General features: G+C 43.6%; 2 protein-coding genes and 1 long non-coding RNA gene across 6 annotated transcripts in view; 1 reads left to right on the top strand and 2 right to left on the bottom strand.

The window, feature by feature from the left end:
- Positions 1 to 726: 726 nt before the first annotated feature.
- fkbp8 (FKBP prolyl isomerase 8) lies at positions 727 to 7712 on the bottom strand. Its single transcript, XM_056415631.1, has 9 exons — positions 7603 to 7712; positions 6703 to 6947; positions 6329 to 6498; positions 6083 to 6171; positions 5620 to 5840; positions 5083 to 5255; positions 4928 to 5005; positions 2801 to 2947; positions 727 to 2274 (listed from the first exon to the last, which is right to left on the bottom strand). The coding sequence occupies exons 2-9, from the start codon at positions 6938 to 6940 to the stop codon at positions 2188 to 2190; spliced, it is 1203 nt and encodes a 400-aa protein (XP_056271606.1). The 5' UTR covers positions 6941 to 6947; positions 7603 to 7712; the 3' UTR covers positions 727 to 2187.
- Positions 7713 to 8564: 852 nt separating this feature from the next.
- The window catches only part of ssbp4 (single stranded DNA binding protein 4), a 96538-nt gene continuing 77670 nt past the window's right edge, over positions 8565 to 27432 (bottom strand). The window contains exons 6-19 of one of the 4 annotated variants that reach the window (XM_056415626.1): positions 24061 to 24144; positions 23245 to 23286; positions 21577 to 21703; positions 21369 to 21436; positions 18784 to 18848; positions 17686 to 17731; positions 17553 to 17588; positions 17380 to 17434; positions 15109 to 15179; positions 13848 to 13926; positions 13425 to 13453; positions 13238 to 13339; positions 11791 to 11812; positions 8565 to 11607 (exon numbers count right to left, since the gene is read on the bottom strand). In XM_056415626.1, coding sequence (XP_056271601.1) covers positions 11546 to 11607; positions 11791 to 11812; positions 13238 to 13339; positions 13425 to 13453; positions 13848 to 13926; positions 15109 to 15179; positions 17380 to 17434; positions 17553 to 17588; positions 17686 to 17731; positions 18784 to 18848; positions 21369 to 21436; positions 21577 to 21703; positions 23245 to 23286; positions 24061 to 24144 — 888 coding nt within the window. In that variant the 3' untranslated portion in view covers positions 8565 to 11545. The remainder of the gene's footprint in view (positions 11608 to 11790; positions 11813 to 13237; positions 13340 to 13424; positions 13454 to 13847; positions 13927 to 15108; positions 15180 to 17379; positions 17435 to 17552; positions 17589 to 17685; positions 17732 to 18783; positions 18849 to 21368; positions 21437 to 21576; positions 21704 to 23244; positions 23287 to 24060; positions 24145 to 27432) is intronic. The other 3 variants (XM_056415627.1, XM_056415628.1, XM_056415629.1) reach the window with 3 other exon arrangements.
- LOC130194540 (uncharacterized) lies at positions 19435 to 19998 on the top strand. The gene is made up of 2 exons (XR_008831870.1): positions 19435 to 19519; positions 19638 to 19998. It is a non-coding gene; the product is annotated as an uncharacterized LOC130194540 (long non-coding RNA).

Below are 27432 nucleotides of genomic sequence, written 5' to 3'. Positions count from 1 at the left end.
CTTGCTACCGTTCCCACCACGCGCACGGACGCACTCTGTGGTAAACCCAGAACTCCCGTTGCTTCCCAATGAATATTCAATGACTGGTCACAGATGATGAAGTCACTGAGCAGTAACGAGGCCCTATATAGTCACATGTGTAGTATAACTAAACTACGTTGACTCCGCAGCATATATATAATAATGCAGTAATATAGACAACTACTGTTGATTAGTATTCTATTATTAATCGTCGACTTTTACTTCTAAATCGGATAGGCTACAATCATTATTTGTTGATTATGATGTTGTAACATGTAATTATATGTTATAAATATGTGACAAAAAGATGCAACTTGTAATAGCATTTAAGATTGGGCATTGACATCGGTAACGTGTAGGAAGTGGGAAACGATAAGTCATCTGATTACGTCAGAGAAACATCAGTCTAAAAAAAACCCGCTTTGGGAATGTCCAGAATATTTGGGAATTTCCAACTGTAAACAGAGATGATAGTTGAAATGTCAATTGTGAATATGTGCGGTGTCGTCTTAAAAACAAAAGGATTGTTTAATTTATGTGCAAATAGGACTGCATTAATTTGACTGGAAGATGTATGTCTGGTACGGCCATTACATATCTGCATTCATATTTCTCAATTCTCCAAAGCCATAAGGCAATTTTTTTGTCACTGGATACCGTGTCACTGATACTTACCCTGAAAAAAAGGATAAAAAGAAACTGTGGCTTGATGACAGACACATTTTATTGTGATCAATATAAAATTAACAAATACAAGGAATGCTTGTAACTTTCTTGACCACCTCATTTGCCACCAACTGGTTAGATTTTTGCAACTTTTGGCTATGTAGGACGACAATCTATTCTGAAGAGGCCACATACTCATTAACTGTAAGAAAACAATGGCATAACAGCGAAATAAACACTCAAAGCAACATCATTTCAGGAAATACTTCACAAGCAAAACATGGAGGGGACCAAAGAAAATAAATCAATATACACGCACACACACACACACACACACACACACATTGTACTTGAAGTGACAGTCTTCAACATTTGGTCTTAATCATCAAAAAATGAGGTATAATTGACTGGAATTGAATAAGAAAAATAAACTGTCCTCCATAGCCACATCTGAGAAACTACGCACCATTATCTGTTCCAATGTAATAAGCGCACCTCAATTAACAAAAACATTGAAATGAAAGTAGAGGACAGCAACTTCTTAAATATATGTATACATTGTGATCAAGAATATATAAACCCACAGCATTGATGCTACTTCATGTTATTATTCGTGATGCTGTTGACAGTGTCAGATATGGGGCTGGGCAACTGTCTCGTGTATTTTAGTTAATGGCATTATTCTGTGAGGTGTTCATTATGCGTTTGCTCCTCTACAGACATACAGAAATTAGGTGGATACAATTTAAGGAACACCTTTCAGAATAATATCACAACAAGCTCGAGCCTCACGACGCACCATTGAACTGCGCAACAATCGACTTCCACAACAGAAGCTGTGCATGAACGTGCAGCGGTCTGTATTCTTCTGCTCCTCCAGTGTACGAGTGGAGTCTGTAGAAAGCGTGCGAGCGCGAGCACACAAGCCAGATACTTTGCCAAGCCGTGGACCTCAAATCATTGAGCATCTGCATTACGCCAGTCGACATATAGGAAACATTGTACCGTAATTTAAACAAAGTGAAATCACATTCTCGTAGATAGGAATTATTAATTAAGCTGCCCAGTCGTGACTCTTTAAAACTACAGCACAACAAAAAAGGACCATATCACAAAAGCTATTCTTAATAGGAAAAATATACGTAAATAGCTCTCATCTGAATCTATGGTAGATTATTTTACATTTCGATGCTCGCCTAAATGTCAGCTTTAACTCCCAAAGACGCAAACGATGGCAGCAAAAAAGGAAAACAGTGCCTGGCAACATGACGGATATGCATAAACAGACACATTTATAATGTTGGAGATACAGCTCCCATATGTAAATATAGATGTTAAAATATTTGCCAAATATAGTTCTCAAACATAGCAGAGAAAGGTGAGCGACAGTGACGAGGCAACAGACCGACCCTTCACCGAAGGTCAGAAGGCGCTGCCAGATGTGCTTCTGTGTGGAGCCTCACATTTCAGGGGTTTGGTCAAGCTCATCACAGGCGCGGTTCAATTTCTAGCAGCTATGACAACGGATAATGCTACACCGCCAATGGCTACCGCAGTGGCACCGAACAGCCATTTCCAGCTGAGGGCCTGGGGAAATAAAGGGAAGCAGAGAAGGGATGTTAGGCGAGGTCAAAAGCTTTAAGGAACACATTGATCCATCCATCCATCTATTTATATCTATATACAACCTGATGCTCCGTGTTCATTATCACACAATGATGATTACATACATATCACTTAACCCTCCTGTTACCTTTACGAACATATTTAACCCTCGGGGTCAATTTGACCCCAGCAATTAAAACCTCCAGAAAATTATCTGAATTAATATTGTTTCCCAAGTTTAAGTGTGAGGTACTTTATGTTTGTTTGTTGACTACCTAAATAGCCCTTTAAATATATAAAAAAGTTGATATTTCTTATATGTTTGACAGTGAAAAACAGCCTGGGGTCAAATTGACCCCAAAGAACACCGACATTAAACGGGGTCAAATTGACCCTAAAGGTAACAGGAGGGTTAAATAAATAAAAAACTAATGTAAGTGCATGAGCATCATGTGATGATGAACAGAAATTCAAGCTGTATTCAAACCCCAAACTGCGTGACTCTCACCCATGTCGACTTGGCCCGGAGCTTCTGCTGAGAGACGCCGCCACTGCTGCCGCCGGGGTTACCCAGCATCTTCTTGTACATGGCCTGCTCCGCCACTCTCTGCTCAGAGTACTTCTTCACCAGCTTGGAGAGCTCTGCGTGGATGGTCTATACAGGAGAGAGAAGGCAAATAGGTGTTGCGGGCTCCAGTTTAACCCCCCCTCCCACCCACACACACATGCGGCCTTTAGCTCCCGTGTACACACAAATCCAGAATATGGGTTTAATTATTGTTCCAACATCGTCTCAGATCTGAGTCGCTTCGCGGCCCTTACAGCTGGCGAGTGACTCAGAAAACCCATGCATTCAGAAACAACTAAAATGTGGATGTTTTGTGAATACATTTCAGAGAAAGTGATGGAACACAAATTAGAGTTCACAGCAAAGTTGACTTCATCGGAATATTTGAGAACGGTCTCGCAGAAATCGCCCCGGAGCTAACGTCGCATCACGTGTAGCATCGTCACTTTGCAGAGAACAATGAACTAAAAAACACTAAACACACCCAACATTGTACTTAAAGTGCCATCCTTCCACATTTGGTCTGAATGACGAAGAAGTGTGGCATCATTGACTGAATAAATACGGTAAACTCTCTTCAGCATTATTCACAGCTCGAGTCAAACTACATTCCAATGTCTGTCCTCGTCTTTAAAAAGGTGATGAGTGCCTAATTTGAAACGTAACAAATGCTGGTCGAGAAAGAACACTCCATCTACTTTAGCTGCTGCTTAAATGCAGGCTTTGATTCAATTTTATGGTACTTTGTAAAGCTGCAGTTTGTTGTATTTTATTGAACTGTATTACTTTCCATGACTTTTCCAGGTTTTCCATGACCGTACGAACCCTGCTACGACCTGGCCCGTTTGCGGACAGGATCAGAGGATATTAATAACAATCTGTCGTGACAGTGTGTTTGTTCCCAGAGAAGACGAAGCAGATACATTTACGGCACATTGTTTGAGCGGTTGCCGCCGCTATTGTGCAATCAGCTACCCACCAAAGATGGCAAAAATGACACCGACTTGTCCCCGGGGCGAGGATTAAACACGCGAAGCAAACACGCGACATCCTGCCCAGACAGCATCCGAGGATGTCTGAACTGGATCTGCCAAGCCTGTTTGTCACGTCAAAAAGTAAATTAACCACTGACAAATAAATCTATTCACATCAATTTAAATGAGGGCGTGAACAGCAGAAAGCAGTGTAACAAAAATGCAGACAACATGCTGGTCAAAGCTTGAAGGAGAGAGAGAGAGAGAAAGAGAGCGTCACCCTCTCACTCTATGACGCCTGCTTCTGTTTAAGACCGCCTCATTGATTATAATGGGAGCGTTCTGGTATTGTCACTGAAGCACACCCACTGTTCTTGCTTTTAGAACATGAGGTTGTTCAGGGAGTCTTTTCATTGTTAAAGCACGAAGAGGGAAGCCAACGTTAACATTTAAACAGCTAATGACACAGAGACATCATTGCAAACAGACCCTCGGTTCACAGCCGTGTATCGACACACAGGCAGCAGCGGGGCCTGAGAGTGCGTACGATCTAGAGCACGCATGGGTTTTTTAAACATTCCTTTCTCCACAAAGAACGACCATTAAAACAGCGATGCACCTAAGATGCAGTACAGCAAAACGTTGTGGTACATTATCTTTAAACGTGCCGGAGGAACTGCTCAAGTGGGGGCCAGGCCATGTGCCGTTTGACAGATTGGTGTCGGACTCAAGTGGGGGATTCTGGGCACAACTACCATGATGCTGCGACTCACAGCGGATCCAAGAAGCCCACGCACAGAGCAGAGCTCTGTCAAACGGCCTTGTGTAGCCAAGGAACCACAGAGACCCGACTGCATCAGCAGAAGAACAGGAACAGTGGCTGGGTATTGGATATGGCTTTGGCTTTGGTAACCCTATTTACAGCATCAACATGAAAACAGATCCTCTGAAATGATGACTCAGCAGTCCACCTGACCTTGCACTACAAATTAAGTGACTATATAAATTACCCAATGACGCCATCTACTGGTCATAACTGCAAACTGCAATTTTGTTCTACAAAAAAATATATATTAAGAAGGCAAAAAAGTACCTTGTTGCTGGGTTCCAACTTCAGCGCCTTCCTCAAAGTTTGAATGGCTTCTGAATATTCACCTTGCACGGCTAGTACCTTGAGTGAAAACACAAAAGTTTGAGAAAACAATCCACCACAGACAAATAGATAAAGTAAAGAGAAAGAGTGAGTACCTTGCCCATTCGGAAAAGTGCTTTTATGTTGTCTGGCTGGTGTTCCAGTGCTGAGACGCAAGATTTCAGTGCGGCGTTATAGTGGTCCAGTTTCAGCTGACAAGCAGCCATATTGTTTAAACACTTCACTCTGACGTCCATCATCTCGCTTTCCTCCTCAGGAGTAATGTCAACTGCAGAAAAGAAAAAGAAACGCAACGTAAACAAAGACCTAAAACATAGTGACGAGTATCATGGTCACCAGTGCATCATTGACATGACTCAACATTAGCCAAATGTATTCCCTGCCAATCATCCTCTAATTATTGCCGCATTATTTTTACCCACTTTGAAGATAAGCCCCGTTTTGGGGAAAATCTGAAGACTTTCAAAAGCTACAAGATTCCTTTATTGTCATTATACAACAGGATTTTGCTACAAAAGAAAAAATGGTACCATTGTAAGTGCCTTCCTAATTTTCATTTACTCTCCAAGTATAAAGCTGAGGGACAGAACCCCCCCGCCCCTCTGCCCCCAACTCACAGGCCTGCAGCTCACCTTTAGAACTCGACTCTGTTATCTGCAGGGCAATGCTGTATGAATTCACTGCAAAAGCATAGTCCGCACGCTGATAATGAACGTTGCCCCTCTCTCTCTTGAGGCTGGCCAGGCTGATCTTCTCTACGGGGGGCAGCAGCTCCAGGTCTGGAGCATCAGTAGCTTTCAGCAGTTCCACTTCCAGAGATAGCTCAGAGTTGGGGGGAACCTCAGGCTCAAGACTGGAGTTATGAAGAAACAGTCAAGTTCAGGAGGGAAATAAAAGATCAATCACTGGATTAACAAGTCCTCCGAAGGGTTCAGAACATCTAAGAACAAAGCTTTTTGAGCAAGTAAAGTTATGCTGTTTTGATCAAATTAAACAAAAAGTGAAATTACATCAGTTGAGTATGATTGTATTTTTGTTTACATAAATTCTGCAGTTTATAAAGCATTTAGCAGTTAGAGTCAAGCGTGTCTTTACCTCCCCCGGACACCATATGAATATTTTGCATCGGCCTGGACAAGGGCCTTCTCTCCCATGTCCATGAGTTGCACTGTTAGATCCAGAGCCTGAAAGGAAAAACAAAATCTCAAGGAGTAAGATATGATATATAAATATAAGGCAACACTAACTGCCGTGAGCAGGATGAAGCAAATTATACATAACCTGTTGGGAGAATGCAAAATCACTCCTTTCAAAAAAGCATGTCAAATTGTGAATCATTACCTGGATGACATCTCCGTCTCCGAGAGTGAAAGAGAGGTCAGACTGCTCCTCCACAAGTGTCCCGTCCTTCAAGTAGGTTTTAAGATTAATCTTTACATTCTGTCCTTTCTGTGGCCGACTGTCCCTCCCTTCCCCGGACTCCAGGACCTTTTTCTTCAGATGGTTATTACCTGGAGACAAAAGCAGTCGCATCAATTCCAGTCAAGTATTGATCCCTGCCAGTGTGGCGCAACCACAGGTCAGAGGTAAATCACAACACCTCGGGCCGCGGCCATCAATATTAACTTATAACCTACTGAAACACCTCCTGCAGGAATATATGTTCTGCTACAATCTGACACGTTACCGTGGAACTTTTTGTGTGTGCGACGTACCCAATACATCCAGCCATTCCTCCACCGGCTCTGGAGGGTCTAAATCAGAGTCTGCATTTTTATTTTCAGACTCATCGGGGTTTCTCCCTTTCCCACCCCCGGCATCTTCCAGAGGGGGAGGGTCGTCGTCAATGTCTTCTTCATCTAAAACCTCGAAGTCCTCTCCGCTGTCCAGCAACGACGCCCGTGCACTCTTCTTCACCGACGGCGCACTGGCGTGGTCACCCGAGGAGTCCATTGTAGGGCTGCAACCAACGATTATTTTGATAATCGATTAATCTGTTGATTACTTTTTTTTTCGATTAATCGGATAAAAAAAACAAAAAAGTGACATCACATTGCTAACTCCATACAGTTTAGAGCTGATGGCTTTAGTTACGTTAGTTAATTCGTGGAATACTACAAGGAAGGATGTTTACAATTACAAAACAACTGTCGTACCAACTAAAACCCAACGTGTAAAGATTCAACAGCTGCTATATTGAGGTGACGTCAAGCTTGGAGCCGTGGGAACGCAGCATGTAAGCTAGCTGAAGCTTACAATAAAACGAGTCTGACACCCGAAATCACCCAGTAACGAGTCGCTCAATATTAATTAACTCATTTCCATCAAGACCACTATTAAAAACCAACCCGTTTACGGTTTCGCCACAGCAGTAATGTTGCATTTCGAAGCCGAGCTAGACACGTTTCCAGAAGTTTCTAAACAACTTCGCCGAGGAAGTTGACGACAGAGAACTAGCAGTTAAGCTAGCTGTCATCTCGCTAGCTAGGTAGCATTGCTAGCTGATGCTAGTGACTGATTTTTTTATCTCATTTAGCAACGAACCACTTATTCACGTCGACTTCAGTCGGAGCGTCATATGTGATAAACCCTTTTATGCCACAATAACACCCTACCTTCGCGCGCTGTCTCTGCGGAGCCTTGTTGTGGCCCTGGGAAATCTCTCCGTCTCTTAACTACGGGGAAGTCAGTTTGCTGTTGGATCACGCGAGTACCGTCGGACCCGTATGTGCTGCTGAAGACAACATGGAACTGACTTCGTTTCATCACCATCAACTGCTTCCGGTTAACCTCGAGCTCTTGTCCTTCCAATGAACCTTTGCGTGCATATTCATGTTTGACCTCCAAACCGACGACCGCAGTTATGGTTTTTAATAACACAAACACGTGTACTAATCTTATATTAGCATACAATTCAAAATGTAGGCTTATTTCACTGAGTGTGCTGTCGATTCATGTTTTTTATCATTCATAAATAGTTCAAACGTATAGTATTTCCCAAGGTTATTTATTATTAATAAACCTACGTAAGTAGAACCATTAGAAACATAATTTTGGGACGCTTTCAATTGCTGTTATCCTACACAAATGGCATTATTGTAACTCCTGGAGGTATACAACATGCCATAATACTTCTCTGGTTTCTTATTTTATTGGAGTTGTGATTTGCTGTGTGCAAATTCAAATTCAAATTTTTTTAAATGGGTGTGCACAGGTTAAAGGTAAAAAAAGGTGCATATTATAGAGCAGTTAAATATTAAACCAGTGACATCTTTATAACCACTAAAGTGCAGGAAGTCCTTTTACATTGATATAAAGTGTGTTCATTTAATCAGTTTGATTTGATTGATTGAAAAGTATATTGATTTAATTTCATCCTAGCGAATGAAAAATAAAAACCTACCAAGATATTTACCTTTCCACATTTTGACACGGGTGTTTTTGAAATGAACATAGGATATAAAAAATGTCAAAAGAACGTTTGCCATCTTACTACTATATGTAACGTATCTTTGTTTGTATTGAATAACAGTTGAAAGTTAAATAAGAGCTCGGAGGAAGAGATTCAAACAGCAAGTAAAAATCAAATGACATTTATTATTGATGCATTGTTTCTTTTTTGATAAGCAAATTATCTGTTTTTCTTTCAGTCTAAAGAAACTTTACAATATAAAGAAACATACAAAGAACATCTTTATTACCTACACAAGACACCTAAGTCCCTAAGACAAGATTCTGAACTATCCTACCATGAAAATACAAAGCAAATCCAAGAGACAGACTGCTTCATATTGAATACTGCCGTGTCATCAGAAAGGACCATGACGGGTACAGGAGAATCATTTATCCCTTCCCTTGAATCCCCACCCCTCCCCGACTCAACATAACCACCCCGCCCAACCAGCAACTCTTCCTAATGGTACAGTATTATACATCACAATAGAAGTACAGAGATGGCCAACGATCGATATACACAGAGGACTGAGAGAGGATCAGTGAGAGAGCTTCGATCTATACAACGCTATAACAGGAGCCAATAGCAAAGGACACAGTTACTTTTTGTTCTCGTCTTAATTTAAAATGGTTCTCGTAAGTATTTTTACCTTTTTAAAAGTTTTTCTTAAATTGATAAAAATCCTTCATATTAAAAACTGCAATAAGAGGTCACATGTTTTTTTTGTTTGTGAGAAGATGCCCTTTGGGAAAATGATTCAATTGATTATTCAAAGCCAATAGTAACACTTAACAGACGCATAAGGAGGCGAGGGCAGAGTGAGGACGCCACAGCTCGTCTGCTTCTCTCCTTCCTGTCCTCTCTCTGTCCTGTCCTCCCCACCATACAAGTCTTCAGCATACAGTCTGCATTTATTGTGTTACTGTATTCTATACATTTTTTATGGAAATTTAGCCACATGAGCCAAATAGTCAGCGCATCCTTTCTCTATGAAAAAAAACATGGACAGTTTTATTTATAATTTACTTTCAGCTGTATTCATTGGTAGTGACTGACATATCAAAACATGTCAATGATATCAAAATGCATTATACATTATTTACAAAAAAAGGAAACGAAAGAGAAGGGAGGGGAGACGTTTTTTCAGGGGTCGGGAATGGGATTGGAGGAAAGACGGGGAGGTGTGTGTCACTACACACGGAGAGTGTTTCCCAGGCCGCCGATAGCCAAATCCTGGAGCCGCCCCCGTTGAACTCTGGGTACAATCTGTTCACATTGATATCAGAAAATTGACGAGTACGTCACCATCACCCAGAGAGGCTACAATGGTCGTTTAGTTATCGTCGGTTTGGACACAGCCGTGACGTAAGTGCTGCAGTGTGATGCCGCGAGAGATAACGTATCCCTTTGGAAACAGTGACAGAGAGTTGATGAGGCCGAGAGCAGAGAACATACAGAAAGAAAAAAAAGACAAAAAGATCAAATAGCGCGTCACATGTAACTATGCTTTTTCTCTTTGAGTGCAGATTCTACGGGCTTTCATTTTCTCAGTTTGAATACGCTTCAAATGAAAATAATCCGCTGAAAACAAATCCACAAATAATGGAAATAAATCTACGACAAAAAGTGTCCCGTTATTGTTCCTCATCGTCTGTAGACCGCTGTGGCTGCACGGTCGGTTAACCCCTGGGGGGGGGGGGGGGGGGGGCATCGCTCTGCTCCCATCGCCAGCGCCGCTACATCCTCCCAATACTCCGGGTGGATTATCCCGCGGGCATTGGGGCCTCGCTGATGGGAACCGGTCGATTTGGGGAGCCAGTTATTTAGCCCGTCTGGTCTGGGTTAAGAAAGTGGATCGTAAAGGATCTGCGAGTTCACCCCCCCTCTGAACTCCCAGCCACTGAGCCCGGCTTGGTGCGTGTATCTCAAAGTCCCCGCTATATCTACCATCCCAAAAGGAAGGAGACATTGGCGAGAGAGACCAGAATGAACCCTGGGAGGAAAACAGTGCCACTCGGGAGTCCACAGCGAGGTTATAAATCAAAAACAAGGTGACGGAAGGGAAGAAACCACAGACGACTTGTCAATAACAAATAATAAAAGCAACCACAATAACAGGCTAAATATCTTGTATTTACAGACAAGACCAAATCCATAGAAGAGGTGCTCTCTTGCTCTGCGGATTACCGGATGGATACTGGCACCTCAGAGCCATTCCCATACAGTGGAACATGGAGGACTGAGAGGAGGGGGTGCTCATGAAGACGAGATAGCTACACATGGAGGGGCATCAGCGGACACTTTGCACCAGGAAACTGCAGAGCTCTGAAAAAGCCTCCGTTTTAAGGATAGTTGTATGGATAGTTTTAGCCGAGATAGTAAACTATTAGATGAGACAGCCAATTACCCCGATCACCGATGCTTTGAACACTTATACGAAGGAGGGCTATAAACATTAAGATGGCAAAAGACTCTTAAAGCTGCGAGCTTCGGAGAAGTTTTAAGGAGAGGTATTTGAAGTGAGAGAGAACTGTGACAAAGAAAGACAAACAAATAAACCTAAAATCATGTAAACAGAAAATCATTGTGCATTTGTCTTTTTTTCCGAGTGTGTGCTTATTGTCATCGTTGTTGCTGCTGCTGAGATACAAATGTGCCCTTTACAGGAAATCATAACTACATTAGTAGAATAATATCAATTATGAAAATTATAACAATAATATCACCATCAACAACAAAAAAATACAAACATTTAATTCTTGCCCGAGAATTACATTATCAGTTCTTTTTTTATTTTTTTATAATTTTATTATCATTCCTGACACAGGAGTTTTTGAATGAGGGTATTCGGCCCCTGTCAGTCAACAACTGCGTGCCCTCGTAAGTTATAATCGGTGTAATATGATGGTGGTAGATCTCGTTTTGGGATTGAATGCCACCCACGAGGGCAGGTTTTGGGTTTGGGAGAGACAGCCTTAGAGCAGTTTCGGGCTCTTACTGTCCGAGGGCCCGCATTGAGGCCCGGCAGGCGAAGAAGAAGATGATGAAGCTGCGCAGAGACCCTTCCTGTTGCTTGAAGGCCTTTTCATGTTCTTAAACCCATTTTACAGGCGTTGGGATGCGGGGCCTTGAGGGGAGTCCTGCTTTCCAGATGCATCCCCAGGGGCTGTGTGGCACAGCACACCGTCCAGGAGGAGGAGGAGGAGGAGGAGGAGGAAGGGGGAGGAAGGGGGAGAAGAGGGTAATGCAAGATGCACCGGGGTGGATGAGGAGAGGGAGATTGGGATATAGGGGAGATGAAAAAGAAATAAAATAAAATAAAATAGAAAAAAGAAAAAAAATCACACACTCATCGTCATGTTGGGTGAATACTGTAAAGAGAGAAAAAAGAGAGGGGAGAAAAGATAAGCCAAATCTATATTAAACTTAAAATACTACCCAGTTCAAGATGAAAGCAATTCAACTCAAGCTAAACTAAATGCCATGTCCAGTTCCCCAGCCTCATAACCATTAACCCTCTCTACGCCAGCATACCAGCAGCAAGCAAAGCAGAGTCCAGCCCAAGAGGAAGTTGTTAGGGAATTTCAGAACACAGTGAAGATACCGGAGCAAAAAAGTGTCAGTCTCGTTATCACGATATGACAATCTCTCCATGCATCAGAGAAAGCATACGCTGTGGTTCTTTCTCATGCTCGTGTTTGTGCATGCGGTGTTTCTCGTGCGTGTTGTGTAAAGCCGGGAAGATTCATCACGATAAAAAAAAAAGAAGGGTTGATTCTCGGCTCCATTTATAGCCACGAGGACGGTTTGGAGGTCGAAGTGGACCCGGGGCCGGTTTCACAGCGATTGAGACCGGAGTGTTGGGGAAGTCGTAATTATTTTTCTTTTCTCGATTTTTCTAATGTGAGTTTGACAGTATCACCAACTGACCTCCCCTCAGGCTAACTCAGAAATAAGACTCCTCATGTCTCCATGGTAACAATCCCCGCTGACCACCGGCGGGGAAATAGACCAAAAAAAAGACAGTTTCACATTTTGTGGTTTGTTAGCGTTGTCGTGTGGCGAGTTAGGAGGAGGAAACGCTTCTACAGACGTGAGTGGGACGATACGTCTGGTGTGGTGGGGGAGCATGGAGGTCCACAAGGAGCATCTCGGCTCATAATTTCGAGAAATTACGAGAGAATATTATGGCCAAGCACAAGGAAAATAAAAAGATCGTTTTTATGTTGCATTTTGAATAAAGTCAAAATGTCACGAATAACATTTAAATTTCAGTATGTGCACCAACTCCAGGAGTTTATTTCGTAGATTTATTTTCGTAAATTTTGACGTTGATCCTCAATATTTCATCTAAAAATGCAATATTTTTGTTTAAAATGCACTTTTGTTTCATGAATGGCCCTTATAATCATAATAATAATAAAAATAATAATAATTAGACAGCTTGGTGCATCAGCTGCATTTAGATGCCTATCTGAAGTGTGACTCGTCTATTTTTGTGAAACCAGCCCCAGGTCACCTTGGACACTTCGCACACAGCATTTACATTCCGTGACCCTTTAATTTAGTCTCAGACCAGATGGAGAAACCACAATTGTATTAAATATATATTCAGTTATGGTGACTGTCCCAATCAAAACGTGATCCTGTGGTTCAGGTCACCAGCGGAGACAGTAATCTAAAAGCAAGTGATTTAAATATGCCTATTCTTATTACAAGTGAATAGGATGACATGAGGTATTGCGGTGTGTCCCCAGCTTAAGAGGTGTGTGTGTGTTGTCTCCGCTTCTACTCACACTTTCACTTTGGAATGGGTTTAAAAAGTTGCCTGCCATCTCGCCGTCGTCCCGCGGAGTGCCGGGAGGATTGTTCATGCCTGCCATGTTGTTGGGAGAATTCTGCACAGCGCAGATGAGAAGAAACAGTAAGAACAGAGCACGCTTATAGACAGACAGTCAGACAGACAGACAGAGTCAGTCTTACCTTTGGCAACCCATCCATGTCACCAGAGCCTGTGATCAGAAATGGGAAAAAAAGAAGGGAAAAGCGGAATCATTACGAGGTAGCAGGCCGAGTGATCCTCAATGTTCCTGCTGCTAATTCAACACGAGTTCAGGATATCCGGTGCAGGTAGAAACAACCTGAACTCTCACCAAGACGGGCCTTTAATGAAGCTATTTGTTTCAGACACAGATGAGCACCAACTCACTGGCTTCCCTGACACCTCACCCATCTGCAGGATCAATGGGCCTACTCACTGCCCCACTAATCGGTTTTAGCTGTGATCAATACCAGGAGGGGGGGAGGAGGGGGAGGAGGGGGAACACTTCCTCCACCAGCCACAAGAGGGCAGCCTCTCCCTTCTGAAGGTTTCACTGCACACTGAGCATGTATGTGGCTACTCACCTAGTGATCCGTTCATATGATGCTGCTCCATGGCACCCATCCCGCCCATGGGCCCGTCAGGACCCGGTCCCATGGGGAACTAAAAGGCAAAAGTACAAAATGTCAGTTCTCTTGCTCTTTCCCTGCTTGGGGAGCGTGGCGGAGGAGTAGATTAGACCAATGCATCTTGAGTGAAATGTATTAAAGGGCCAGTAAGAAGTAATTACAGGGGATCTGTAGAGCTCAAAAGGGAATGCGCACTTCTTGAACAGCGCTGGTTCCTGAAGTGAAAGTCCCATTCATTTACTCCATTGACATTTCAGAAAAGTCTTGGATTTCAAGTTTTGAGCATTGGAACCATCCAACCAACCACACGCAGAAAGATTAAGGTGCCATCTGGAACCGAAAATGGTTCTTCAGAGGGAAGCCATAGAAGAACCATTTCTGGTTCCACAAATAACCTTTCAAACCAGGGTTCTTTAAAGAACCATTTCCTTCAATAATTCTTTAAATAACCTATAAAGGTGTCTCAAAAAAACCTTCACACCATGGTTCTTTAAGGCACCATTTACAAAATGGTTCTTCAGTAGGTGATGGTTCTTCGTAAAACCACAAAGCCTTTTAAAGAAACATTATTTTTCTGTGTGTACCAGATGAATCGTGACCCCCGAGACATTTGATTCGCAGAAAAAAAAGAAAGTTGGAGGCAAAAGTACAAAAAGGTACGAGTGGTTATGATTAATTCAAGAGTGAAGGAACTCGTCATCCAATGAACTATTACGTATGCGCCTTCCATCTGAACTGAGGAGAGATTCAGTGACTGTGAACGTTGTCAGAGACACACTTCAGTGAACTGTTTGTGTCCTCTAAAGACAACGTTTCCAAAGGTTTGAAGCCCGGGAGCAGACCAACTAGCCGTCCGCGGCTGCTGTCAGCATTTCCATGGGAACAGCGAGCTCCACCAATCAGGGACATTGCTGTTACGCTTTAGGATTGTGGGTAGTGTAGTTCATCTCCATGACATCATCAATAAAGGTTGATCTCCTGTGGACTGGAGAATGTACGTCATGGTTTAAGCCTAGTCTACAAGCGGTTACGCCATTACGCCTCATATTTAATATGTAGGGGCTTTTCACTTCCAGAACCTCACTGTTGGAGCTGAAATGTAATATAATATTAATAACTATGTTGTCATTGGTAAAGAATCGTTGTGTTTTCCCAATCCTACACACTATACTTGTCACTGTAATTCGAAATCGGTAAAAAAAAAGACAATACTTACATTAGGTCTATTTCCACTGGGGCCGATAGGGTTCATCATTGTGTAAATGTTTTCACTTGAGTTTGTCGAATCTATGAATAACAATAATAAAAATATTTGAAATCAGAATACTGTAAAGCAGTCCCCAGAGACTCACAGACAAGTTACCTCCGTCGGTTCTTATATCCAAAAATCCAAAAATAAGATGGGTTTGGGGTGTGGAATGGAAAATAATGATCTCAGTGGCACAGAAACGGCTGGAGTGGCACTGCCTGTCACTGCGTTTGACACCGTTTCACTTTAATTCTGCCATTTGTACGACTCCGGCGGCCCGAGCCCCGACATGTTCTGCTGTACGGGACGAGGACCGCCGGCACGGGGCTCCAAACGCCGGGACATGATGTCAGTGAATCCGTCCGTCAATCAATCTGCACACCGCGCCATGCAATGTGCAACAACGAGAAACCCATCCACCCTCATGCCGACAATCAGGAGATTGGAACTTCTTATATATTTATATATATATATATATATAGTATATGCAATGTTTGGCCAGTTCTTATATATAAAAAAAATATATATATATACAGGACTGTCTCAGAAAATTAGAATATTGTGATAAAGTTCTTTATTTTCTGTAATGCAATTAAAAAAACAAAAATGTCATGCATTCTGGATTCATTACAAATCAACTGAAATATTGCAAGCCTTTTATTCTTTTAATATTGCTGATTATGGCTTACAGCTTAAGAAAACTCTAAAATCCTATCTCATAACATTTTAATATTTCCTCAGACCAAGTAAAAAAGATTTATAACAGCTGAGTGTTTGTCAAGGCTCAGGAAACCCTTGCAGGTGTTTCGAGTTAATTAGACAATTCAAGTGATTTGTTTAATACCCTACTAGTATACTTTTTCATGATATTCTAATATTTAGAGATAGGATATTTGAGTTTTCTTAAGCTGTAAGCCATAATCAGCAATAAATCAGAATAAAAGGCTTGCAATATTTCAGTTGATTTGTAATGAATCCAGAATGCATGACATTTTTGTTTTTTTAATTGCATTACAGAAAATAAAGAACTTCATCACAATATTCTAATTTTCTGAGACAGTCCTGTATATATATATATAGTATATGCAATGTTTGGCCAGTTCTTATATATAAATATATATACATATATATATATATATCCTGTATATATATACATACATATATATATATATCCTGTATATATATCCTGTATATATATACACATATATCCTATATATATATATATATATATATATATACATACATATATTATATATATATATATATATATATATATTTCCTCGTGCGTCCTGAAGAGATTCAGAAGGATGAGGTGACCTTGATCTGACATTGCAGGCTGAAAGTTGTGAGTGGAAGGACTAAGAAAACCAATAAAAAGAGAAGATTTAAAAATAATAATAAGACTAGCAGGTTGAAAGACAGGGGGAGGAGATGGATGTAGTGTGTATGTGTGTGTGTGTGTGTGTGTGTGTGTGTGTGTGCAAAGTGGTGGAGACATCTCGCCTGTTAGTGTCCCTGAATCTAGCTGGTGCTGTCGTGACTGGAGGAGGAGGGGGGTGGGGGGGGGCAATACTGTGTGGGAGGTGTGCATTCTTTGTGGGAGGTTTGTGTGTGTGTGTGTGTGTGTGTGTGTGCACGTAGAGTCTTGGCGACTGCAGTGGAAACATGTTTCGCCTCCCGGTGTACGTGTGAGCAGGAGCATTTTGTGCAAAAAAAAAAAAAGAAGAAGGTTGCCCCGGCAACGTATCACAATAGAGATACGTCGTGTATAAATAATAAATAGTGGACACAAAAAGGAGCTCTCTCTCTCTCTCTCTCGCAGACCAGCAGAAACAGAACGTCGACGGGATATCGGCCCCCGCGGTGTTTTGTTCTCCGCTCGACGGCTCGCCGCCGAGACGGACCGGTGGTTTGATAGCGGGCCGACGTGACGCAGCTGCCCCCCCGACAATGACAGAACACGTCTAAACCACGCGGGAATATTGGACACGGATGACAAGCGTGATACCAAACAAGATCTTTTCACACGCAGTACATCACATATGTCCAGATGAAGGCTCAGGGCAATGTTTGGCCAGTTTAAAGAATATCTTACACTGATTACACAAATCATGAATAAAGAGCGTTTAGGGCGCTATCGCTGCCCGAGAGACGGGCATCCCACGGAGAAGCGGTTGGATGTTTCTTTTTCGACGGAGTGTTCAGCGAAGTATAAAACCATGAAGGCGTGTAACTCACCTCCGGGGCTCGGCATGATGGGAGTTCCTGGTGGGCCGCCTCCCCCTGGAGGACCCTGAGGGGCGCAGGAGCGAGAGAAAAAGGAGAAATGAGCGCCGAGTGCACCTCGATGGCCTGTTTTCGATATCGCCCGCGTGACGGGGTAATTTATGGCCCCGTGGTCCAACACTTACCACATAGTTGCCTGGAGATGAAGATGAGTAAGCTATCTGTGGAGAGAGAAGAGAGCCGAGGTGAGACACGGTTATCGTGAGCACACGCGGGCGGCCGTGTTGGAGACGGAGACGGGAAGCGAGGGCGACTCACTGAGTTGGAGTTGGGGTTTGGCCACGGCCCTCTTCCACCAGGACCCCTGGAGACGCACACACACACACACACACATTTAATAGATGCTTTGTGATGATTTTGTAGGTGCAGCAATGCAGCACTAACGTTAAATATGTCACATAGCTCTGTAAAGATGGATTGCACCAACACGGATTACGTCCATCTCAGATTATTCTCATGCTAGTTTAGCAGAACTTGGTTTACAATCAGTGAATGTAGATTTAAAATGAAGCAGAGGTCTGTCGCATAATACAAAATAAATCTCAGTTTCGTAAATCTGGGTTTAAGAAACACATGGGCCTGCTGCTGGGAGAGAAACCGTTAACATCTGTAACGCTGCTCATGATGGCTCGTTAAAGAACCTCTAATTAATGACGGAATTAAATAATAAATTACATTTAAAATAAAAAATAAAAAATAAATAAGAAATTAAATAAATAAATAATAAATACATACTAGAATACTAGAATACTATAACAGCAAGAAAAATAAGATAATAGATTCCTTGCTGAACCTTTAGCTTGAGAGAAATTATACATATTGATGCTTTTTTAATGCATGACTTTCTACTCTGTGGTGTCGCTATTTTTAGGGAAAATAAAAGATCTGCGTACGCCATTCACCTCCGCTAATGTCAAAAGTTGTGATACAGTCAATTCAACTTACGGGCGTTTTTTATTACGGGGGAAGTAATATTTCCACAACATGTTGGTGATAGTAATGTTCTTTTCTCACCTATATGTTAATATGTTATGCGGAGATCTGGGAACAAATTAGTCCAAAAGGGCAGAAATACGATTGAACTCAAAAGCTGCAGCAGCTTCATGTTTGTCGTACCACACTCACTGGAAATGTGTTTTTCAAAATGATATCTATATATACTGTATATATATATATATTTTAAAATGTTATATATATTGAATGCAATGATGGATTTGGCCACGTCTCTCAACAGCAATTGACGTGGCGAAAAAAAACAGTTTCACCTCACGGTTAAAACAAAAAACAACAACAAAACTGTAATTTGGGGGCAGAATTCAATCAGACATTTCGAAACTTCTTTTCCAATGTACTAACATGTTCATGCCCGGCATCCCTGGCCCCATGGAGTTGGGAGGAGGCCTCATTCCTCCGCCGTAGTTCTGCACAAGGAGAGAGGAGCACCCGGTCAAGCACGGCGTCTCGCACCTGCTCCGGCCGAAGGTTTGAATCCCCGATGAAGGTCAGCGACCACCGCCCCCCCAACTGTTCTTTAATCATGTGACGTGCGAAAGAGGACAGCTGTGCGCGACGGTGTTTGTGTACGTCTGTACGTCGCGCGTCTCCTCCCCCTCTCTGAGTGTTTGCCTCGATGTTTTCATGGCTGCCCAGCAGGCGAGTTTGGCTCGCGCTACACGTGTGCAATTGTGTGTGTGTGTGTGTGTGTGAATGAGACATAGAGAGAGGGAGAGTGAGAGAGAGAGAGAGACAGAGAGTGAGTAAGAGGGAAGGCCAGAGAGCAGCTCCACTCAGAGGAAGAGTTTTGTTCAGCAGACGATTACACTTGTCGAGCAGATGCCACGCCAGCTGCCGGAGCGCTCGCTGCCAAAGTCACTGAGCCACGGTGGCACAGAGAGGGGCCGAGGGGCACGGGGGGAGAGAGAGAGAGAGAGAGGGAGGGAGATGGGGAGAGAGAGAGAGAGGGAGAGAGAGAGAGAGGGAGTGAGGGAGAGAGAGAGAGAGTGAGGGAGAGAGAGAGAGTGTGTCTTTGTGTGAGGTGCTGTCGGAGCGGGGAGGTGGCCGGGTGGCACAATGAAGCAGCTGTTTGCTCACGGTAATTCAAAAGGACACTGTTGTTTAAGCATCTTTTTCTTTAAACACAATTACCGTGAACATTAAAGTGATAAAAAGGTAAACCAAAGTTGCCGCCGCTGGTTTTTGTTTTCTTACAGGCCAGTCTCGAGTCGGCGGGGAGGATTTAACACGTCGGCCCGGCGTTGGCAGCGGGGGAGCTGCGGTTAGGGCCGAGCTAATCACCCGAGCGAGCTTCTGACACGTAAAGCGCAAAGTTACGAGGCCGGCAGAACTCAAACACCTCTTCGGCGTAGAAGAATGGATTATCTGCGTGCCGTTTAAAGGCTGCTGGCTCGACATCACGGGGAAGGGCAGCCAAACGTTGGGTTTGTTCAAAAGAAAAGCACCAAATCTGTCCGTGCGGTAGCGGGAGGGTGGGTGGTCAGTCGTGCTAAAGCAGTGGTCGCCAAGCCGTCGATCTCCAAAATAAAATGAAAATAAATTCAGAAACACATTGTTCCTTGTTTTCGAACATTTTCTGAAGTGTCTTCTGAAATGTTTTCTTTCTGACTGGAAGATTGACGTCAGAAAAGATCTCCGCCTGATTCATGAACGCCTGAAAACGGGTTCGCTTACACAGCCGTGTTGTCAGCTGTGCTCCTGAAAGAGGGGAACGTACCACTACAGGTGAGGCGCAGGGGGAAATGCAGAAAGACCTTTATTGATAACTTCACATATTACAAGCTCAAAGTACACCGACATAAAACTAAGTCATCAATAAATAAATATTGAAATGCCTGTACCTTCGTGTACATGTTTACATTACGGCATTAACAGGTTACGCCTGCGCATGAGCGACAGCCGAGATTCTTGGCGACATGCCAGGTTTTACCTCCGTGAGTTCGGCTTTTCTGCTGTTGTCCTTCAAAACAAAAGCTCAACATTGAGCTTTTTTTTCTTGTCTGATTGAGCAATCTGGTTTACTTGAAAGTGATTGCAATTGCATTTATTCTATTATTTGAAAAGGGACAGATGCAGGAGTCACAAATGGTGATTCTCATATTTATTATTATGAAAATTATTTAAATCTGAGGATGTCTGTAGAGCTGATGTGAACGTAATCACCAACGGTCTGAGATCAGAACCAATCCCAGATGAGAAAACTTTCATCAATACCAATTTTGCCCCGAAAAACTCGTCAGTGGAGTTGAGAAAATCACCAAATCAAAGACCAGGAGCTGGATTACTGACAGACAGCTGACAGACTGCCCCAGACTGGCTGTCTGTGATTATGAACTAACTACAAGCTCACAGACAGAGTTCAGTCACAGCCATAACACTGACTGGAGTCACATGGCTTGATGGCCTTGTGATCACAGAGCTGAACTTACATGAGTTGCACTGACTGATCATGTTGTCAGTGTTGTGTTGTAATTGGATTAGATTCAATTCATTGTCATTGCTAGAGTCCAGGTACAGAGGCAACGAAATGTAAATAAATACAACATTTATATTGGTAGTTCATCCAGCTGCTCATTGCAAATGTGTTTTTTCTTGTTCATATTGTGTGCGGTTAACAAATATCTTACTTGTTATATTACACTTAAATTCTGTGTTCCTGGTCACATCAATTTGAACGCTGGACCAAAATGACAATTAGGCCAAATAAAAAGTCATAAATCCAGTCTGGACAGTCGTTTTCTCTCAACGCCTCAAAGGTAGATCTTGCCGTCATGAAGGCGGAGGTCAGGGATCTTGGGCTCAAAAAGGTTGGTGACCACTGTGCTAAAGGATCCCACCACCAGCCATGACTTCAGTCACGCAATCCTTTTGTGTTTCAAAAACAAATTCTGCCCCATCGATGGAGGAATGTCTCTAGAGGAGCTTACCTGTGGGCCCATGCTCCCCATGCTTCGCGGGGGATTCATCCTCATCGGACCGCCCATGTTTGGATGTCCTGTGGGGGGAGGGGGGGGAGGGGGGGGGGGTACGACACATACACAGAGCGAGGGCTTGTTATCGTTTTGGATCAATAACAATTCCATAAATGAGGTTCTCACTGAGAAGCCGATATGAGATTACTCTGCTGGTCAATACCTTGAGGTCTGGTGGGGTCCAGGCTGTTTGGTAAGAGAGGCTGTGACCCGGGGATGCTCCCAGGAGGCTGATTTGGCAAACGGAGGGCGGGCCTCGGGCCGCCTGGGTACCGCGGGGACATGAAGGGCTGCGGGTAAGGACGCGAGAAGGACATCACAACGGCTTTATTCCAGGATTGATCAGGAGAGGAATCAAGTGCCACTCCGACACGTTTCATTGATGAGCAGGAAGTCTGGCGTCTGATTTACAAAGACAGCGGCGGGAAATCAATCGATTCAATAACAGAAGCGGTGATGTTCGGTTGATTGAAGGTGCAACCTCTAACAAGATCAAATGAATGCAGCCAAAGCAATTAGAGAGATTTCCTAACGCCGTTGATGCAGATGAAACAATGCATGAATTAAAAAATAAATAAAAATACACAAACCACCTCAGTGTGCGCGCCTGAGCGGGCCGTTGTCATTATCCGCTCAGCGAACGGCAAATTCAACTTTGAATTCAAGCTTAACAAACGCACATCCATACATCTTGGTCTACGGTTCGTTTGGTTTTAAAGATGCCGTTAATTATTTTGGTCAGTTTGTTTTTCGGTGCTGCTTTGAGATAGATTTCAAACTCTATAGGACTCGTCATTGCACACATGTGCATGGTGGAGCGTTGGGATATCTTATTGCCATTAAAGGCAGTTAACTATTAACATAAGGGGGTAAGTTTGTACATATGATCTGTAATCTTAAGTATGATAACTGGCTACAGGTTATTGGGTTCAACCTGAGTCGTAAAATATATATATTTTAATATGGAACTTGGTCCAGAAATTATCTGCAGGCATCTTTTTACTCTTAATTTGTTTTATTGGATGTATGAAATGACGTCCACTCACGGTTGATCTTTCCTTCTTGTGCAGATTTCAATCCCTGAAGTTTTTTTTTTTTATCTCAATGGATTGTATCTCGTCAGGGTTCAAAAATAAAATCGTTTTTTTAAGTGCAGATCTCGACAGACTACTAAAAAAACTCAAATATTCCGATAACAATATCTTTACAATCAGCTTTAATTAAACATAAACGCCCTTCATATATCTGGGCAAATCTGTTCTCCTTTCTCCATAAAGTTGGTTCCATAAAGAGAACCTCAGATGACAAAAGACCCAGTAAAACCTGAACCACGTGGAGGCGTTACCTCTACACGCCAGCAGGGGGAGCTATTGGGCTGAAGAATAACGCTCTGGAGCAGCTCTGTGACATTCGCCAAGAAAGAGGGGCGTGTCATTAAGTTTTGGAAAGTAGGACCTCAGGTGGTAAAAATCCATAAGAATAAAGGTAAAAGGGGACCAGATAAGAGCGAGGGAGGCACGGGAACCTGGACTAAAGGAGGTGGAGCAGAGGAGAACACCACGCGGTTGGATGGGAGGGTTGAAGTTGTCGGAGGAGAGGAGGAGGAGCTACTACATCCTAAATGTCTTGTCTGTTTAGCTCCGGACACCAGCAGCTACAATAATGCATCCGGGATGCATCGTGTGATTCATAACTGAGAGCGAAGACACCATTCCACATAGATGCCTCAAAAGGGAGGAGACAAGAGCAGGCTGAGACACACACACACACACACACACACACACACACACACACACACGCACACACACACCGAGTGAATAATGTAACGCACCCCAGACAGATGGTTTTCAGAATCACCTTTGAGAGGATGCCGCTGCAACGACAAATACCCACATCCAGTGGGCCGTATGTCAGCGTCAGATGAAAAGAATTAATCCAACTATATTTGCTATCGAGAGGGGGGGGGGGGGGGCATGCTGATTTGAATGACGATTGGGGTGAGGGTCGTGTGCTTTGTGGTCACGCAGCATGAGCAGAATAATGTTCATATTAACGTTTTCACGCAGAGACGAGCACAGACAACACAGATACAACAGGAGAGCGCCGCTCACTGCATAATGATGTGCCGCGTGTGTTGTGTGTGTGTGTGTGTGTGTGTGTGTGTGTGTGTGTGTGTTCGCGAGGTGGGGCAAGCAGAGGACGAATTACATAATCCCTCTTGGCCCTCGAGGCGAGGACTGACTTGCTACTGTTTTCTCTTGCCTCCTTCCTCCTCCTCGATCCTCCTTCCTCCTCCTCCTCCTCCTCCCCTTTCCTGTCTACCTTTCCTCCCTCCTCTGCGCTCCGCCTCGGACCGTGTTGCGGTGGTGCTCGTGCACGTGCCAGGCCCGCTGCTGCAATATTAATGGTCTATTGATGGACTATGGGATGGTGAGTGCCGGGCTGAGGGAGAGGAAGGCCCTCCAGATGCACCTCGGCTCCTTACAGCGGGGCCAACACAGCTAAATTATTCATCCGACCCACCGCCGTCCTGTGCGCCGGCACAACAAGCGACCCGCGCGCCGCTTTTTCTTTTCACGGCGGCGTTGCGAGCGCGAGCGGGCTCGGACGAACACGACACGGCAACGCGTCAACGGCCACGTCTTACCTGTCCGTGAGGTCCCATCATGGGGTTACTGGTGTTGTGTGGGGGGGGCTGCGAGTGAGGGGACGGCTGAGATCCTGGAGGACCCTGGTGAAGAAGAAAAAACAATTCAACGAGAGGTCAATGAATGGAAATTATATATTAAAAATCTGCTCGGGAAAACAAGATGATGTAGAACGACCCTGAGCCCCTCTTCAGGGCGAGCGGCGGAGTTATTAACAGGGAGGACAACGTGATGTCACATTTAAAGGGCCGGTTCACACAAATTCCAAAGAAACACATTTTTCTAACTTCCCTCTAGTTTCACTTGCAGATGAATATCTTAAAAAAAAAATCTGTTTTTTTATTTGCCCAGATTTGGAAGAGATGAAATGCTCACGGCGTCAAAACAAAACAAGACACAAAAGCAATGTTCACATTTCCACAGCGACTATTTCTTTTGTAAAAAAGTAGTAGAAGTCCTTGGGGTGAATCTTAAGAAGAAAAAAAAAGAAGTTTAGGTCTCAAGTTGTGTCGCAACATTTTACTGTAATATTATCCACAAGCATACAAAAAGAATATCGATTCGTTACGATCTCCATTCAACATGTGAAAGCTGCATTTAGAAATGTACGATTGAAATAAAAACGACATGTAAGTGAAGGATTGGTTGTTGAAAACACTCAACGATGAACCGCACGGTTTCCCGATGGGCTTGCTGTGCGATTGAATTCCGACTTCATCAAACCGAACACGTGAAACCATGAAACACACGACGAGCACTTCCATGAAGAAAATATAATCAAGCGAGCCATGGTGGAGACACATAGCTTTAGATATTTCTCTGATATAGTCATCAAATAAGTAAAGACCCAACTCCAGTGGGATAACAATGCTGCTCTAATATCACGGAACTAAACATATAGTACAATGGCAAAACTTGTTTATGTTTGCCTCTGCCCCCTAGTGGTCAAGATCACTTAGTGCAGCTTTAATTAAGAAACTTCGTACCAAGTAACAGCACAACCATCATATCTGTTCTGCCACGTCAACGAGGAATCTCTGACATTTGGAGCGGATTGATTTTCATGTCCAGGAACTGTAAAGTACCAGGATGAGGTCAGATCAAATCCCCAGGTGGACTTTAATCAACATTTAGTCACAAAGGATCATTCTTGGTATTTTCCAACATATCTTATTTTTTAAAATAATTTTAATTCATGTGAACTTGATTGTGCACACGCTCTCGCTCTGCGGAGACGTGCCAAAGATTTGAACCCAATCAAACCTCATTATGGGAAATGTGTCCCGGGTTAAGAACGATAATTCTGTCTCCTTGACTCTCTGGTATGCGGACGGCAGTTTCGATTTTTTTTTTTGAGAGTGAATGAACTGTTTCTTGTGTTCATCTCTCAACAACAACAACAAACAGTGCGTTAAGTACATTAAAGTAAATACAGTCTGAGAGGTCCGAGTGACCTTGTTGCCTCATCTGAGTCCAGCAGCAGCTGCTCCAACGGAGAACTGTTACTCCCTGAACATCAACACGAGGACCACCCACTGCCAGAGGCTTATCTCCTGGTCTGCCAGAGCCTCCATCAAGCACTCTGCTATCAGGTAACCTTAGAGGTGTGTGTGTGTGTGGGTGTGGGTGTGTGTGTGAGGGTTGCAACTGAGTGGTGATGAGTGCGAATATGAGAACTCCCCTTTTTCTTTTTTTTTCTCACAGGTGAAAGCAGGATCTCCTTCTTTCAGGTGCTGAGTGTGCGTTGGCTTGAATATGTGTGTGTGTGTGTGTGTGTGTACAGTATATGTAGTGAAGGGGGCCGCTGAGGGCTGTTACTTCAACAGGTGTGTGTAGAACATCACAGTGAAAAGCTCAAGGATTAGGGGATTACCCATGTACTATAGTACACACACACACACACACACACACACACACACACACACACACACACACACACACACACACACACACAGAGGCGCACACACACACACTCTGCTTGACATAATATTTTCAAGAAAATATGCAGAAACAGATGCATGTACACACAATGAGGCATCATTTATTTATTTAACATTTCCGCTTTAATAAGTGGTTTATAAATATAAGAGACTTGATTAATCGGAAAATCCCGGAAATATTTACACAGCATTGAAATAGCAAATGTTGTCTCATTGACATTAATTGAAAAATAAAAGCTAAGATACCTCCATATTTGAGAAGCTGCAGGCAGAAAATAGTTTTAATTCTGTTTCATTAAATTAAACTACCTGTACGATGTTATGTGAGCATAAAATATTTTTAAAATTGATGATTGAAATTCTCGGCTTGAACATTAAACCAGTTTTCACAATTACTGGCAATAATTTGTCGCCGTGATTTTGTGTTGACCCGCTTTGATTAATGGACTAATTGGTTCAGCCCTAACAACACACACACACAGGCACACACACACACACACACACACACACACACACACACACACACACACACACACACACACACACACACACGTCTAGACTTGTGCACCTCTTCGCGTGTATGCAGCATGTTTTCCTCAACGATGCAGCTGCACACAGATACCTCCGTCTCACCCGCCTCCCACGAACCCTCGCACATACACACCCCCTAGAAGTCTCCCCCCCCCCCTTCCACCCCCTCCTACGGCTCCCTCGCCTTTTTCCCACCCTGCCCACTGCGCCCGCCGGCCTCCCTGCGCGAGTGCACCGTTGGCACGGCGGAGTGCCGACAGAGCCGAGCACCGGGAACCTGTGGGAGCCGCTGACAGTGGGAAAATAAACACGCCTGACTGACAGCTTGAAACAAGTGCGTTCCCACAGGCTCAGATACAATGCCGCCGTATAAGAGCTCCAGGTTCGTTTTTGGCAGGAGGGATGAGCTTGTACGTGCACGTGGAGAACAACACAGCTCAGAAGCAGAAGCACTTATTCGTGGACTCACAAGCCTTTCTGACGAGGCGCAGGCACGAAGCTCAGCAACAGCAGGGCTCTCAGCACCAACACACCAACATTGAGACTCCGATACCGTACCTCCGATGTCGTACCTCCGATCTGCGTCGCACTCGATACCGTACCGGCGTCGCATTTTCCGATACCGCACTCCGATATCGTACTACCGATATTGCATCCGATGCGTACCTACGATACCTTCACTCCGATACCGTACTCCGATACCGTACCTCGATATACTCTTCCGATACCGTACCTCCGATGTCGTACTCTTCCGATACCGTACCTCCGATATCGTACTCTTCCGATACCGTACCTCCGATGTCGTACTCTTCCGATACCGTACCTCCGATATCGTAATCTTCCGATACCGTACCTCCGATGTCGTACTCTTCCGATACCGTACCTCCGATACCGTACCTC

The sequence above is a fragment of the Pseudoliparis swirei genome, chromosome 5 (assembly GCF_029220125.1).
Source record: "Pseudoliparis swirei isolate HS2019 ecotype Mariana Trench chromosome 5, NWPU_hadal_v1, whole genome shotgun sequence".
NCBI lineage: Eukaryota > Metazoa > Chordata > Actinopteri > Perciformes > Liparidae > Pseudoliparis > Pseudoliparis swirei.
This window is presented reverse-complemented; position numbering and strand designations above follow the sequence as displayed.

Bases quoted from the DNA above. Each gene is read 5' to 3' on its own strand.
- fkbp8 (XM_056415631.1), bottom strand. From the start codon at position 6,940: ATGGACTCCTCGGGTGACCACGCCAGTGCGCCGTCGGTGAAGAAGAGT. The intron at 6,499-6,702 runs GTACGTCGCACA...TTTTGTCTCCAG, and splicing joins GGAATGGCTGGATGTATTGG to GTAATAACCATCTGAAGAAA. The intron at 2,948-4,927 runs GTACTTTTTTGC...TCTCCTGTATAG, and splicing joins AGTTGGAACCCAGCAACAAG to ACCATCCACGCAGAGCTCTC.